This window comes from Nannospalax galili, unplaced genomic scaffold (genome assembly GCF_000622305.1).
Source record: "Nannospalax galili isolate Female #2095 unplaced genomic scaffold, S.galili_v1.0 scaffold113, whole genome shotgun sequence".
Lineage (NCBI taxonomy): Eukaryota > Metazoa > Chordata > Mammalia > Rodentia > Spalacidae > Nannospalax > Nannospalax galili.
The window spans coordinates 7,130,284-7,147,803 of record NW_008335444.1 but is presented as its reverse complement, the minus strand read 5'-3'; the positions used below and the strand labels follow the sequence as shown (position 1 = coordinate 7,147,803).

Here is a 17,520-nt window from a genome sequence, read left to right as displayed (position 1 = left end):
TATCTAAAAGACTCCCAAATTGCATAACTCTTATCTGTAGAGAGAAAAGAAAGTCTTTGACTGGTGAATAGTGGATGTGAAGGAGAAGTAAATGCAAGAATAATTAGCATTACAAGTTCTAGACAGAGAACTAGCAAAAAGTCAAACAGGGCAAATTTCAAATGTTTGTATCAGAGTCCATTGGGATTTCTTGACGAGAGCCTCTAAAGCATCCTTCTATTGGGTTCCTCATCATTTTTCTTTTTTCCGCCAAGGCTGGACTTGAGAGTGATGGACTCAGGATTTGTTTTCAGGCACTTTGATAGCTGTTGGAGTGGCTAGAATCAGTATTAGTTCTCTCTCAAAGGCTTTATCACGTCGGGGCAGAATCCACGTACTCTCAGGTGATCCTCTGAGTTCGGAGCCCCTATGCCAGAGGGAGGCTGAAACAGGCACTCTGGCAGTCTCTGTGCATATCCTTTAATCCCAGCACATGGGAGGCAGAGACATTTGATCTCTGTGAGTTCAAGGCCAGCCTCATCTACATGGTGAGTTCCAGGCTAGCCAGGGCTACAAAGTGAGACCCTGTTTCAAACAAACAAAGAAACAACAAAAACAAAAAGGGTTAGGCATAGTGTGTATTCCAGTAAACAAGAAAGAAGCTGAAGAGGAAAATCTTGAGGCCAGCCTGTGCTACATAGAGACCCTCTCTTAAAACAAAGAGTTAAACCAGGCATGGTGTCCCACGCCTTTAATCCCAGCACTTGGGAGGCAGAGGCAGGTGGAGTTCTGTGAGTTCAAGGCCTGGTCTACATAGTGAGTTCCAGGACAGCTGGGGCTACAGGGAGACCCTGTCTCAAAAAGACCAAAAAAAAAAAACCCAAAACCAAAAACAGAGTTAAGCCAGGCATGGTGGTACACACCTTTAATCCCTGCACTTGGGAGGCAGAGGCAGGCAGATCTCTGTGAGTTTGAGGACCGCCTGGTCTACATAGTGAGTTCCAGGCCAGCTGAGGTTACAGGGAAACTCTGTCTCAAAAAGACCAAAAAAACCGAACAAACAAAAAAACCACTACCACCACCAACAATAAAAAAACACAAAGAGTTAAAATTAAAAGGGAAGAAAGGTAGGGCTGGAGAGATGGCTCAGCAATTAAGTTGCTCTTCCAGAGGACCAGGGTTGTTCCCAGCACCCATATGGCAGCTAACAACCCTCTATAACTCCAATTCCTGGGATCTGAAGCTCTCTTCTCGCATCCATGGTGTCATGGATGCCATAACATGGGTGCTCTTAAATACATACAGGCAAAACACTCATACACACACAAAAATAATTCCAAAAAAGGTGGGCTAGAAGGGGCAGTTGAAAGAGTGAAGGCAAACAAGAGAGGGCAATGGAGTATAAATGCAATCAAAGTAAACTATATATATTTATGAAAATATCATGAGGGCTGGCGAGATGCTTCATTGTAAAAGTCCTTGCTCTGTAAGCCTGACAATCAAGTTTGATCCCTGGAACCCATGGTGGAAGGAAAGAACCAACTTCCAAACGTGGTTCGCTGACCTATTCATGTGTACTATGGCATGCTCATGCCCACTAACAAATAATTTTTTAAAAATATTATTTTTTATGTGTATGAGTGTATTGCCTGCATGTATGTGAGTGCACCCGTGTCTCGTGCATTGCTGTGGAGATCAGAAGAGGCTTTGAATTCCCCTGGAACTCTATTTAAGGACAGTTCATAGCCGCCATGTGGGTGCTGGGAATCGAACCTGGGTCCTCTGCAAGAGCAGTCAGTGCTCTTAACTGCTGAGCCATCTATCCAGCCCCTACACTAATTTTTAAAAATTTATTATTTTTATGTGCGTGAGTGTATTGCCTGCATGTATGTGAGTGCACCCGTGTCGTGCAATGCCTGTGGAGGTCAGAAGAGGCTGTCAGATCCCCTGGGACTGGAGTTACAGACAGTTGTTAGCTGCCATGTGGGTGCTGGGATTCAAACCCAGGTCTTCTGTAAGAACAACCAGTGCTCTAAACCACTGAGCCATCTCTTCAGCCTCATCTCCTTCCACCTTTAAACGGGTTCTGGGGTTTGCACCCATGTTGCCAGGCCCGCATGGCAAGAACCTTTATCCGCTGTTACCTCACCAATTCAAGAGCTGCTTTTTGAAAGCTGAGCATGGTGACATATGCTTATAATCTTGATGTTGAATGGGATGATCAAGAGTTCAGAGCCAGCTTGTGCTACATATAGATACCCTGTCACCAGCAAATTGGATTACTTGTAGGAAATGGATAAATTCCTAGGCACAACCTACTCAGACTGATTCATGAAGAAATAGAAAAATTCAGAGCTGGGGGTGTAGTTCAGTATCAGAAAGGGGATGGGGAGAAGGGAGGTAGTGGGAGAGAGTGTGTATGAAAATGAATTGAAACAGACCAGTAATGAATAAATAAGGAAATTTAATCAGTAACAACAAGTCTCTTATTGGCTTATAACTCAGTGTGACAGAGTTCCTAGTTTGTGTATATATATAGACTCTCTCTCTCTCTCTCTCTCTCTCTCTCTCTCTCTCTCTCACACACACACACACACACACACACACACACACACGACCTAATGGCTTCATTGCTCAAGCAGCTACTACAATTACTCTCAAATTCTTCAAAACCAAACAAGATTACCTTTCAATTCTTTTTACATGTCTAGTATTATTAATATTAAACCCAAAAGAGGACAATTGCTAGAGAACTGCAGCCCAATATTTTTTAATTTAAAATCCATTTTTAAACTTTATTTTATGTATATGAGTATTTTGCCTGCATGTATTTGTGTATGTAAGTGCACATGCATGCAAACCAGAAGAGGGTGTAGGATTCCCTGGAACTGGAGTTACAGATGGTTGTTAGCTGTCATGTGGGTGCTGGGAACTGAAACCAGGTCCTCTGCAAAAGCAGCCAGTGCTCTTAACTACTGAATTATCTCTCTGGCCCCCATTTTTGTTGTTGTTGTTTGAGGCAGGGTCTCCCTGTAGCCCCAGCTGGCCTTGATGTTACAGAGATCTGCCTGCCTCTTCTGGGATTAAAGGTGTGTGTGCTGGATCCCCCAATATTTTTGATGAGCATAGATAATCATGTAAAAATCCTCAACAAAATAACTAGCAAATCAAATTCAAACTGTTTCATGTTAAAATTAAACTCTTAAGTACTAATAGCCATAAATTATGCTGCTGCTCTAAGTATTTCCAAGTATTTCTTCATAAAAACATGCATGAGTAGATGGTTATGGTTATAGAAGAAATATGTAGTTAAGTAAAAGCTGCATCATTTAGTTAACAGGAGAAGCTATTAGATCTTCCCAAGGCACTCCTGGGCAGTAATATCCTAACCCAAATGAGACAGATCCTAAACTTGAAATTGCTGACAAGTGTGACAATAGCTGGCATCCATGAACACGAAGTCCTAGGATTTTCAAACTTTTCCTTCTCCGTACTTGCTACTGTTGTTGATAAATCAGGCTCAGGCTGAAGAGATGGCTCAGAGGTTAAAAGCACTGTCTGTTCTTATAGACGACCTGGCAGGGTTCAATTTTCAGCACCCACATGACAGTTAACATCCATCTGTAACTCCAGTTCCAGAAGATCCAATGCCTTCTTCAGACCTCAGTGGGCATTGCATGACACAGGTGCACTTACACATATGCAGGTAACACACTCATACACATAAAATATTTTAAAAAATGGCCGGGCGTGGTGGCGCACACCTTTAATCCCAGCACTCAAGAGGCAGAGGCATGCGGATCTCTGTGAGTTCAAGGCCAGCCTGGTCTACATAGTGAATTCCAAGACAGCTGGGGCTACAGGGAGACCCTGTCTCAAAAAGAAAAAAAAAAAAAAAAACCAATTAAAAAAAATTTATTTAAAAGCTCTTATCAGTACTGTACTTTCTTTCAGAGCTTGATTCTTAACTACTCCCATCCCCCGTCTTCAAGAATGTTACAAGTTAGTGGGTGGTTAACAAGACCCCTCAGAAAACAGCCATTCCAGAAAAATAATCACTCACATACCAAAGCCTGCCAACAAGAGCTGTTTCCCAGTAGCATGTTTTAGTAACCTTAATGAAGCAGAAAGCAATGCCCCCTGCAATACAAATTCTGGTTGGAAAAGATGTACAGATTGTGGAAAAGTACAAGTTAAAAGGCAAACACCACAGGCTCCATAGAGCAGGGAAACAGGCAGAGATTTCTAAATACAGAATTCAATTGTAAGAGTATCTTACTTCTTACTATATCATCCTTTGCTCTGTCAAAAATAGAACCTTCCATGTCTTGATCCATTCAGAATAAGCCACAGCAGGCACAGCATTGCTTACACAGGGTAACCAGGTCAGAAAGGCCACATAGGGAAATGGAAAAGCTGCAGCAGGTTTTCTTAGGCATTCGAAGCCCTCAGCTTTCATCCTTCTTCCCAGCTATTCTCCTGCCAGGAAAGCTGCAGGGAGGGCTTTTGCTCAGCTCCAAAAAAGCTTGTCTTTTGACCAGCGGGGTTGAAGCAGTCCCAGGTTGCAACTCCCTCTGCTGCCTGGAATTTCCTTTGCGTACTAGCTGATGCATTTCAAACTCATTTATGTTAAAAGAGTTAAAGCAGTCCACTCTTGGAAATATAACCAAAAAGGCACAAACTCTGAGAGGAAATTAAGTGTAGCCAAAATGCAGAGTGCTAGGATGGACTGACTGTTACAAATCTCTGTCCAAAAGGATTTCTTTTATTCCATTTAATGAAGTCTTGATCTTATAAGCTTGTAGAAAATCAGGAATTAGACTTAAAAAAAAAAAAAAAAACAACGTATGTAGCTCATGTACTCACAAACATACGACATGCTTCAGAAAAAAAAAAGGATAAAAGTTTGTCATTTGGTTATAAGTAAGGAAGTCAAACACAGCTTAAGCTCCACAGCGCCCTGGCTGAGGGAGGGGAAGCAGAAGCTGCTTCCAAAAGGTAAGCCAATGAAGAGAACCTTATTTTCAGGACAAGTCCACAGCCCTCAAAACCAGGAACCAGTTGAAGGTTTGGGTGGGACAGTGATTCCTCTGGCATTTTGTGACTCTGTAGGCATCTTTGGCACTGAGCTGCTGGGGTGGGGATGGTGAGACAAGCCAGTAATCTCAGCAGAAGTAAAAGCACAGGAGGAAAAACAAACAGAAAGAAGCTGCTCCAATGCATTTTTGACCCATGTGATTTTTATGGCAGGGAGTGGTGATGGGCACCTTTAATCCCAGCATTCAGAAGAGGTGGAAGCTCACAAACATACAACATACTTAAAAAAAAAAGATAAAAATTTGTCATTTGGTTATAAAAAAGGAAGTCACCAGCCAGGGCTACAAAGTGAAATCCCTGTTTTCCCCCACCCCCACCCCCCAAATTACCTAGTCTGTGTTACATTTTGTATGTGTGTCTGCATTGGTCATGGCAGGTATGTGAAAGTCAGAGGACAACTTGCACAGTCAGAACTCTACCATGTGTGTCCTGGGGATTGAATTCAGATCCTCAGATTTGGCAACAATGTCCTCACCGCTGAGCATCTCACCAGTCCTTTACTCCTTTCAGTAGTATTTTTACTTTACCGCACTGGAATTGTTTTTATTATTCTCCTTCATTTATTTGTCTAACTTTGTTTATTCATCTTTTCACTAGTTCCCCTCTTTTGGGTATCCCCCTTTTGTGGTAGTGGGGTTTGGACTCACGGACGCGTGTGCCAGGTACTCAGCCACTGAGCTATATCCACAGCTAATTTCTTCCTCTGCCCTTTTACATTTCATACTTTATTTTCTTTTAAAAACACATTCATTTCCCTTCTTAGATTTATTGTTTTATTAAAATTTTCCATTATTGGGAAATCTGTCCATAATGTTCTTTACTTCTTTCATTTAACCTTGCTTTGCTCTATTTCCTTTCCCCCTCTGCTTCCTTCGCCTCATTCATTACTATTTCCACTTACTATTTTCACTTTTTAACTTCATAGCACATTCTACAGTGGTTCTGTCATTCTGTTTTCTGGTAACTGGTGATGTATTAAGAAGCTTTAGTTGATTTGAGTGTTTGTCTTTTGTTTTGAGACAGGGTCTCCCTGCCTCAGCTGGGCTGGAACTTGCTCCATAGACCAGGCTGGCCTTGAACTCAGAGACCCTTTAAAAACAAAACACAACAAAAACATGGAAAATCAAGGCAACATGGTTCCCCAAAAACACTTTTTTTTTTTGGTCTTTTTGGGACTTGTAGCCCTAGCAGGCCTGGCACTAAACAGACTAGACTAGCCTCGCTCGACATCAGAGAGATTCGCTCACTCCTGTCTCCCTGCTGCTGGGACTAAAGGCATGCGCCACCCTGCCTAGCGCCTCCAAAAGATCCCAACTCCTCAACTGAGCTCAAAGACTGAGATAGGGCTGCCAGATGGTTCAGCAGGTAAAGGCACTTGCCTCCAAGCCTGATGACCCAAGTTCCATCCCTGGACCCCCACATGGTAGGAAAAGAACCAACTCCTTTGTCTTCTGACCTCCATCTGTACAGAATAAAGGAATGTAATTTGAGAACAAATTTAAAAGATATTGAGGCTTTATAATGCATGCCTTTAATCTCAGCACCTAGGAGGCAGAGGCAGGAGAATCTCTGTGAGGTCAAGGCCAGCTGGGGCTATAGGGAGAACTGGGGGAACTGTCCTAAAAACCAACAATAAAGTGGGGCGTGGTGCACGACTTTAATCCTAGCACTTGGGAGGCAGAGGCAGGTGGATCTTTGTGAGTTCAAGAGTTCAAGGCCAGCCTGGTCTAAGCAGTGAGTTCCAGGACAGATGGGGCTACAGGGAGACCCTGTCTCAAAGACAAAAAAAAAACCAAACAAACAAAAAAAAACAATAAAAAAGCAGGATGAGGCAGGGTGTGGTGGTGCACACCTTAAATCCCTGCACTTGGGAGACAGAGGTAGGTGGATCTGAGATCCAGGCCTGGAACACATAACAGAACAGGAGGCAGAAAGAATATGAATGCATCTCTCAACTCACCAGCTACACGTCTTCATGCAACAGATGGTCATTAACCTAGAAACCCACATCTGGCCAAAGGGCAGAGAACAAGAGAATTAGGTAGGACACCTGTACCATACTTCTGCCACCCAGGGCTCAGGGACCATTGCAGAAGGGGTGGAAAGACTCTAAGAGCCATTGGTGGTGGAAGACCACAAGTAGTTTTCCAGACAACTGGGAAGCTACTCTTGAACTTACAGCAGTGGTGACATCATAAGACCCTTCAAAGTTCAAACTAGACAAAATCCCAGCATAGAAGGGGGAAATGGGTAAGAAACTCCAACCTCAGCAGAGAAACTATTGGCAACCAATCACTACTGGGAGAGGGAATTGGTTTCTTTAAGGGAGTGACACTAGATAAGGTAACCAGGCTCCAGTGGATGGACTCACATTGACAGACACTTGGAGACAGAAACTTGCCCCAATATACGAGAATACATGAAAACCTGTGTGTGTGTGGGAGGGGGCTATAAGAGGTGCAGAGAGGGGAGGGGGGTCTAAATATGATCAAGTTGTATGAAAATTGCAAAAAAATAAAATAAATCAATAAAAATATGTAAGAAAAAAAACCTAAAACAAAACCAAAACAGATCTGCCTGCCTCTGCCTCCTGAGTCCTGGGATCAAAAGGTATGCACCACCACCAGGCTTGGCATGTATAATTTTTTTTTTTTTTTTTTTTTAAAAGGATGAAGGCCAGTGCTATAGTTTCCAAGGCCAATTTTGGTTACATAGTGAGTTTGATACCAGCCTGGACTATCCAAGACCCTCTCTTAAACCAAAAACCCAAAACCAAACTAAAACCAAACAAAAATAACTTTAATGCGAGACCTGAAATCCTGAAACAGAGGAAAATATATACTTTCTGAAAAGGATTCCGATGATATAGGACATGAATCCCAAGAGCTGACAAATGGGTGACAGTCTACAGAATGGGGAAAAAAATCTTTGCCAATTACAGACCAGACAAGGGACTCATATTTAGAATATATAAAGAACTTAAACTCTAGAGGCAGAGGCAGGTGGATCTGAGTTCTAGGCCAGCTAGGGCTCCAGGGAGGGCCTGTCTCAAAAGCCCCCCCAAAATAGTTTTTTAAGTGCTGGGGAGATGGCTCATACTGAGTTCCAGGTCAGCTGTGGCTATATGGAGACCCTGCCTCAAAAAGACCAAGAAACAAAAACACAAACCCCCAAATCATCCAATCAAGAAATGTGTTAATGAACTAGTTTTCGAAGAAAATCAGCCATTTTTGCTGTGTTCAAATCTTTTTAGCCATCTGAGAAATGCAAATTAAAAATGCTTTTAAGAGCTGGATGTGGGCCAGGTGTGATGCCACACACCTTTAATCCCAGCAATTGGGAGGCAGAAGCAGGCAGATTTAGGCCAGCTAGGACTCCAGGGAGAGCCTGTCTCAAACACACACACACACACACACACACACACAAAAAAAAAAAAAAGAAAACAACATAAGCTTTTTAAGTGCTGGGGAGATGGCTCAATGGGTAAAATGCTTGCCATAGTAGGAACACCAAGACCTGAGTTTGAATTCCCAGAACCTCCATAAAGCTGGATATAGGAGCACACCTCAATCTCAGTGCTCCTATATAGTGAGATAGAAGTGGAGATAAAAGAATCCTCAGAAGCCCCACTGGTCAGCTAGCCTATGTATGAAGTGATGAGCAGCAAAAGACCCTGTCCCAAATAAAATGGAAGGTGAGGGCCAACACCTGAGGTTGACCTCTGTATTAGTTACTTTTCTGTTTCTGTGATAAAATACTGTGACCAAGGCAATTTGTAGGAAGAAGTTTATTGGGCTTATAGTTCCAGAAGAATAAGAGTCCATCGTGGCAGGGGGCAGTTGAAGCAGAAAGCGAACACTCACATCTTCAGGCAGGCACAGGAAGCAGAGAGAGAAACTGAAAGTGGGATGAGGCAGTCTCTCAAAGTCTGTCCCCAGTGACCTGCTTTCTTCATGAAGGCCATACCTCCTCAAGGTTCGACGGCCATCCCCAAACAGTACCACCAACCCACCAAGTAAGTGTTCAAATACTTGGAGCCTATGGGGGGACATTCTCATTCAAACCATCGCATCCTCTAACTTTCATGACATGGCACTTGTGTGCTCAGACTCACTCACACAACCACACAACAAACTCAGACTCGTGTGTGTTTGTGTATGTGTGTGATGAAACTAGAAAGGAGATAATGAGAAGGAAGGAGGAAACTTAAGGGAGGAAGGGCCATGGGGGGATGGGGAAGAGGACTGGAACTAGCCAGAGGGAGGAGCAGGAGACAAAAAAGAGGGAAGTGAGGGAGGACCAATCAACAAAACATGACATGCACGAAAATGCCCTAATGAAACCTATTACTTTGTATGCTAGCGTAAAATGAGAGGATCCTGGGACTGAAGAGATGGTTCAGCAGTTAAGAGCATTGGTTGCTCTTGCAACGGATCCAGGTTTGATTCCCAGCTCCCAAGTCAAGCAATTCACAAAAGCCTGCAACTCCAGCTCCAAGGGAACAGATGTCCTTGTTTAGCTCCATGGACGTCTACACTCACATTCACATACACCTAGAGACACATACACATGCACACATATACACAAAAAAATTAAATCTTAAAGAAAAACAGAGGCGTACAACATGGCTCAGCATATAAAAGCACCTGCTACACTATCAAATCTGACAACTTGAATATGATCTCCAGATTCCACAGCAGAGAGAAGCTGTTACTGAAAATTATCCTCTGATCTTTGTATGTGCATAATGGCATGAATACACCTGCATTCACACACATACAAGAAGTAAATATGGCTAGTGAGGTGGCTCAGCGGGTCAAGGACCTTCCCATGACACCTGATTACCTGAGTTCAATTTCCTACTGGAAGGGACTCTTACAAGTTGCCCCCTGACCTCCACACACACACCATGTTCACCCTCCCCCTTCCAAATAAATGTAAAAAAATATTTAAAAGGGAAAACAAAGTGTTTTTTTTCCTGTGTATGTGTATATTTGTGTGTGCAAGTGTTTGTGTGTTCATGTATACAGAGGTCCAAAGATGATACCAGGTGTCTTCCTCGCTCTTCACTTTATATATTGAGGAAGTCTCTTACTGAACCCAGAGCTTGCACCAAGGATACCTGTTTCCACCTCCCACACACTGGTCTCCCAAGCAGGCTGTCACACCCACCCAGCTTTCATGCAGGTTCTGAGGTCCAAACTCCTTTTCACACTTGCATGGCCGATGCTTTACCCAGTGAAACATATTTTATCACTCAATGAGTTTTAGCCAAATCCTTAAAGAATGAGGCTCTCCAATATGCTACTATATTTCTAACAATTTACCAGTTGTTTGTGGCCTTTTCCATACTACCAATCTTAAAATGTGCCCTTCCTATTTCTTAGTCTTTTTTTTCTTAGTAAGTCTTAACCAATCACTTATTTTCAATGTACTTTAAAGGTATCTTATTCTTTGTCTACAGTCAAATATTCCTCAGTTTACTCTTGTGAAACAGGGTCTTGCTATGCAACCCAGACTAACCTTGAACTTCTGATCTTCCTGCTTCAGTCTCTCTTCTGCTGGGATTATAGGCATGCCTGGCTTCTCTATTCTGATCTCAGTGATAAAATCCTCAAAGACCTCAGTGTCTCAATAAGAGTGTGAGGCAAACAGTAGAGCTGTTAAAATGTCCTCAACTAACGTACTCAGAAATCTAGCGTTCTAGCATCCAAAGTAATTTTTGTTTGTAATACTGGGGATCAAACCAGGAATTCATGCACACTATGTAAGCATTTATCGCTGAACTATACTTCCAGATCCCCAGATAAGAACTAATGAATAATTGGTGCAACACCCCTGGTTTGTTGCCTCGCCACCCCCACCCAATATCAGAAGCTTACTTGTCACATAGAATTCTTATTCTTTGCCTCAAGAATGGACAGGTTCACGCTCTGAGAAAAGCAAATGCCCAGGGCAACTGGCAATCCATCAGAATTTTTTAAGTATCAACAGCTAAAAGAACCACTATGTAAAAGGTTTTTACCCTTGGATTCAAAGAAGCAATGTAAAAATTTAACAAAAACAATCTCACAGCATTTATTGTCACCTGATAATAAGTAAGAATCGTGAAAAACAATATGAGTAAATGTTGCAAACTATTCTCCCAGAAGACACCTTTAAAAAAGAACAAACTATATTGCCTTCTCAACTTCTCACTTCCTTGAGCATTTCTAGTTGGACACACTTTGTAGCAGAGTAATGTTATCTCCTTTTAGCATGATCCGACCTGTAACAACAACAAAAATTGTTAATAAAGAGATATAATCATCTTTTAGCCTCAGAATTTAGTTTTTGAACAATACTCTGAGATAGTTCTCTCTTGGAAAGGTATGTGAACATTTTAAGTTTCCCTATTTTGAAAGGTTTTCCATCAGGTTTAATGGCAGATATGTATCTTTTCAATAATAGCCTACTTAAAATAGAACTGTTTTAATGAAAAGTAGTTTTCATAGTCTAGGTCAACTGAAAAGGCCTGATCCAGTAATTCCCAGTGCTAAGTTTATAGAAGTTTAGAAATGAGGTGCATGATCAAGTTTGACAAATGCCAGCATCTTTTCATCCCCTCTTCAGAACTGTTAATATGTTAATGACTCTATCTTGCTGGGAAAGATGGTAAACACTTGTAATCCCAGAACTGAGAGGCCAAGGCAGGATGTCAGGTTTAAGGTCACCCTGGGTTATAACAGAGTGAGACCATCTCAAAAATCGAACATTATCATTTCTTGGAACCTACTTTCCGACTGTCTAGAATAGGTTCCAGAGAATCCCTAGGGACTCTACCATTGATAAATGAATTAGTGAGCTATGTACTTTTAAAAATTTTTTATTTTATGTACATGGGTGTTTTGCCTGCATGTATATAAGTGCACCTGTGTCATGCAATATCCACGGAGGCCAGAGGAGGGCACCAGATCCCCTGGAACTGGAGTTACAGATCTTAAAGCACATAGCCACCACTGTGGATGCTGGGAATTGAACCCAGGATCTCTGCAAGAGCAGCAAATGCTCTTAACCTGATTGATCTCATGAGCTCCCCCACAATGAACATTTCTAACAACAAAAAAAACCTCAATAAAAACTAAGTCAATGAGATGTTAAATGATTCAATGTCTCTATAGACCATGAACCCTAAAGATCCCTTGTTACCAGAGTTTAAGAAATTGTGTGTGAGACATTCATAAAATACCACTAATGAATGTTTTACAAGAAACCCAAACACCATACTCTGCCTTTTCCCACCTTAAGCAAAGCCAAATTAAATCTTGGACTTCTTAGAAAAAGTATTATTGAATCTGAGCTCTAAAGACACAGGCAACAGCACATTTACGAGTATATGGTGAATGTGGGGTGTGGTGGCATGTGCCTTTAATCCCAGCACTAGGGGAGGCAGAAGCAGGCGGATCTCTGTGAGTTCAGGCTAGCCTGGTCTACATAGCGAGTTCCAGGTAGGCTGGGGCTATAGGAAAACCCTGCCTCAAAAAAAAAAAAAAATTGTCACAGAACCAAGGGATCCTTTGAAATGTTGTAGGGAGAAGCAGCCAACTGTGTCAAAATTCTTTTTAATGTTAAATATAAGTGAACACTAGTAATGACTATGATATTTAACACCTTAGCTGGGCATGGTGGCACATACTTATGATGTCAGCACTTGGGAGGTGGAGACAGGAGGATCAGTTTAGTGTCATTCTCAGCTACATAGCAAGATTGAGACTTGACTAGCCTGGGCTACATGAGACAACTCTTTCAAAAAAAATAAATGGGGCTGGAGAGATGATTCAGTAGTTAAAAGCATGGATGCTCTTGCAGAGGACCTGGGTTCAGTTCCCAGCAACCACATGAAAGCTAACAACTGTCAGTAACTCCATTTCCAGGGATCTAATGGTCTTTTCTGACTCCCCGGGCATCGATCAAAAGGGTGCACTTACATACATGCAGGCAATACACTCATACACATAAAATAAAAATCATATAAAGCATTTATCTCAAGTGTACTTTATCTTCCAAAATAACTTTGCAAATGTAAACATGAACAGAGTTACTGGTCATTCAGTTCTGCCAGTGAAATACACAGAAATCTGTAAAGTCAACTATATTCTTACCCAGCTGTTTTCTTGACTTTGTTTTAGAATGAATCTCTTCTGCATCATCTAATACGAGGTTCATATACTCATCAAAACCCTAGAAAGTCAATCACAAGTCATTGTAAATCATATTCAAACCATTCTAAAAGGTCACATACAGATACACCAACTTTAGGAATTCATCCTTCAGCTCAAACACTTGAAGTCTCTATTTTCATATATATGACAGGGTCTTATGTACCCTAGGCTTATCTCAAACCTGCCTTGTAGCCAAGGATGGCCTCAAACTCCTGATCTTTCCGCCTCTACCCCAAGTGATGGGACTGAAGGTGTGTGCCATCATGCCTGGCCAAATGTAACACACCCCACTCTTAGGGCATTTTTCAATTTATTTTTTTCTTTGGTTTTGTTTTGGATGGTACTGGGGATTAAACCAGGGCCTTCCAATTGTTAGGCAGGTGTTTTACCAATATGTCTCTTTTTAAATAACAAAAGCAGCCAAAATGTGATCCAAGTACTTCTTCAATCTTTTGGACTTAGGATTTAGCTATGCTAGGCAGTGCCTCTCCCTATCCTGTATAACCTACCCAACAGAGTACTGTGCACACAAATTACCTTCTGCCACTGCTACTGTTCCTTACAAATACTATTACAGCATACTACCATGTTTGTTTTCCAACTGGTGAAAAAGTAATTATTGATGGAACATCTGATATCTAAAAAGAATATCAAAGTATCCTAACAATACCAGCAGAAATGTTTTCTTTTTCTTCCCATAATGGAAAGGGTTGGAGAGCTAGGGAGATGGCTGTCAGTAAAGTACTTATTATACAAGCTTAAGGACCTGAGTCTGACTCCCCAGCACTCATGAAAAAAGCAGGGCACGGTGACACACATCTGTAATCCTAGCACTGAGGAGGCAGAGACAGGACCACCCCTGGGGCTTGCTGCCCACATAGTTTTGTCAAATCAGTGAGCTTCAGGTTCAGTAAGAGAGCTTGTCTCAACAAATAAGGTGGAGAGGAAGGCACCTGCTGTTTACCTCTGGCCTCCACATGAACATGTACACATACATAAAAAGAAACAATATTGCAGCTGAGCATGAGTGATGCGGCCTATAATTCTAGCATTCAGGAGGTTGAGGTAGAATCTCAAGTTCAAGGACAGACTGAACTACATCGCCAAGACCCCACCTCAAAAACTACTAAAACCTTCTTTTAAAAAAATACTTTTCTGGGGCTGGAGAGATGGCTCAGTGGCTAAGAAAACTGGCTGCTCTTAGAGAGGACTCAGGTTCGGTTCCCAGAACCCACATGGTGGCTTAACAACCCTCCAAAACTCCAGTTCCAAGGTATCTGAAACCCTCTGCACATAAATATTAAAGAAAAACTTTTTTTAAAAAGACTTATTTTTAATTATGTTTATGAGTGTGGGTATATGCACATGAGTGCAGGTGTCCTCAGAGGCCAGAGGCATTAGTTCCCCCTGAAATTATGGTTATAGGCAGTTGTGAGCCACCTGATATGGGGAGCTAAACCCCAGTCCTGAATGGTATGTGCTCTTAACTGCTGAACCATCTCTCTTTAGTGTCAACTTGACACACCTGGGTTGAGGGAGCCTCAGTTGGGGAATTGCCTCCATTGGACAGGCCTGTGGCCATGTCTGTGGGGGAACTTTCTTGATTGTTGAGTGATGTAGGAGGGCCCAGCCTACTGCCGGTGGTGCCACCCCTGGGCCTATGTTATATAAGAAAGCAGGTTGAGCATGGGCCAGGGGAGCAAGCCAGTAAGCAGCGTTCCTCTATGGCCTGTGCTCCAGCTCCTGCTTCGAGTTTCTACCTTGGGTTCCCTGATGCAGAAGATGTAAGATAAAATAAATCCTTTCCTCCCCAAGTTGGTATTGGTCAGAGTACTTTGTCACAGCAATGGAGAAACAAACTAGGACAAGGCAAAATAGTCTAAAAAAGCTTTCCTTGGGTTAAGGCCTTGCCTGTTTGCATATTGCTCTGGCTTGCATTTTCCGTGAATCTTTTACTAGTAACAAACTTCTCTATGAAAAATAGTCCAGGTACTCACAATTATACAACCCTCTATCCGCATATTCACTTGTTCATACAGCCACACCTGAATCCGAGATCTCTGAAATAAAAATAGGAATGTTTTTAAAACATAAACCGAGTTACTTCAGTTGTTTTGAACCCATAATAAACATCTTCTAAAGGTTCAGTGAATATAAGCCAAGAATTATTTTTTCTTTGTCTTTTTTAGACAGGTTCTCCCTGTAGCCTTAGCTGGCCTGGAACTCACTACGTAGACCACGCTGGCCTCAAACTCAGAGAGATCCACCTGCTTTTGCCTCCCAAGTGCTGGGATTAAAGGCGTGCACCACCATGTCCCGCAAAAGCCAAAAATTTTAACTAGGAACTGGTAACATTTTCATCTAATAAATGCTACTACGGGGCTGCCCCAACTAATAATTTTCATAAGCTCTTGAGGTTTAATTCATCACTACTTCCTGTATCAATGCTAACAGTGAAGTACAAAGCAGTTGTCTCTATTGAGCAAGTCCTTTTTTCAAATCTGCCAGAGCAAAATCCAGATGCAGCTTTTTCCCCCCTAGGTTTTCAAGTTTCCTTGTCACACACCTAATTTCAATTCTGACAATTAAAAATCGCAGTGGTTTAAAATTATTTTTCAACTATGTGATAACACTATAAAATTTACAGTTAAAAATCTTTCCAAAGAACAGCAGTTGCCAGCAACTTTTCTCAATCTACCCTTCCTTTTTTTTTACTGTCTTCCTATTTTTTCCTAAGGGAAAAGTTAGCAATATCTAATTGCTACTGTCACGTTTACTAATGCTGTGCAATTAGTAACTTTTCCCCTGCAGAGTAGTGACAACTGTGTGCATGCCTGAAGCTGGCCCAGATGTAAACCTTTTTATTGCATTAAGAGCTTTCCGTGTAACCTTCCCCTCCATTGTCCCAATCTCGGGAATTCATTCATTTTTAAACTCTAAAACACAACCACCAGGGAAGTTGATACAAATAGCCAAGTAAACCCAACTCTTATTTCAGTAGCAGTAAGGAAACAAGGAACTTACGTACATTTTGCAAGTATCTGAAGATGAGGTTCTGCACCACAGTGATTCAGGAAAACACACGCAGAGCATGGAATCTGCTCCCTGGAACAGGACTAACCAACCCTCACCTGACGTTTTCCCCTGCTGGCCACCAGAAGTGACCATACTGGGGCGCTCACGGCAGCGCCCTAAAACCTCTACCGGCACTGGCCGCAGCTGTCTTCGGTTCCCGAAACCTCCGGGGTGCCAACTCCGCCTCCACTCGCAGCCAGAGCCTCACACACACGTCCGCCCGTCCGCCCGCCCGCGCTTCCAACTCCCCGCGCTTTCCCGCAGCCTTGGCCGCCCCGGGGCCTCACGGGAAGCGGCGGGTCAGCGCCCGGGCCTGCTCCCGGCCTGCGCTCCCGTCCTCCACGGACCCAAAGCCCCTAGGCCCCACACGACGCGCAGGATACAATGGGCTGCACCATCACCTTCTGCACCTTCTGGCCCTGGCCGCGGTACGCCATGGTGGGAGTCACAAAGACCACACGAATAGACACGCAGCCTCAGAAAGCAACTTCCGGAACAAAGAACTGGAAGCGGAAGTGCATCGGGACCCCGGCGGTTCCTGGGAATCGTCCCTCTAGCCAGAGAGTGGCTTTTTCTCTATGCTTCTAGCTTCCGCCTGCGGCCCCGCTGCTGTTTTAAACCGAGGCCAGTCCGACAGCGCCATCTGGAAGCCAGTGTGGCGGCGGCGGTCGCCCGGGCCGGGCGCCTGTGCTCGCGCTGCCTCGTGGCCTGAGTGGGCTTCTAGAGGCAAAACTGTCCACTTGCATCCTCTCCGTCTTGGTGGTGCTTTCTGGGAGCTGTTCTGGAATTTAGGCTTGGTGGCAGCATTATGGTGGAAATGGTACCGGCGGCAGGTTGTCCAGACCAACTGCAGACTGCCCTTGGTCTGGGCTCCTGACCATCTGAGTTATAAATGCCTAAAGCAGCGATTTAGGTGTGGTTTGTTCCAGTAATAGCTTCAACTCTCATCACCTTTATGGGAATAACTGCTAAGAGGGCAACTGAAAATGACAATCTAGCTTGAAAGTGGGCTCAAATCCCTCTCAGCGTTGTGTATCCTGTCTAAAAACAAACAAAACCAGACTTCCAGAGGGTTACAACCTGATAAACTCATGGTAGGTTGTAAATATAAGTTAAAAATATATTTAGTACGGGCTGGAGAGCTGGCGCAGCCGTTAAAGGCTCAGGC

General features: G+C 43.0%; 1 protein-coding gene across 1 annotated transcript; it reads right to left on the bottom strand.

Moving 5' to 3' along the window:
- Positions 1-11,129: 11,129 nt before the first annotated feature.
- Positions 11,130-16,872, bottom strand: Snrpe (small nuclear ribonucleoprotein polypeptide E). The gene is made up of 5 exons (XM_008830366.3): positions 16,736-16,872; positions 16,306-16,332; positions 15,275-15,337; positions 13,218-13,296; positions 11,130-11,344 (listed from the first exon to the last, which is right to left on the bottom strand). Exons 1-5 carry the CDS (start codon positions 16,787-16,789, stop codon positions 11,289-11,291), a joined length of 279 nt encoding a protein of 92 aa, XP_008828588.1. The 5' UTR covers positions 16,790-16,872; the 3' UTR covers positions 11,130-11,288.
- Between the last annotated feature and the right edge of the window lie 648 nt (positions 16,873-17,520).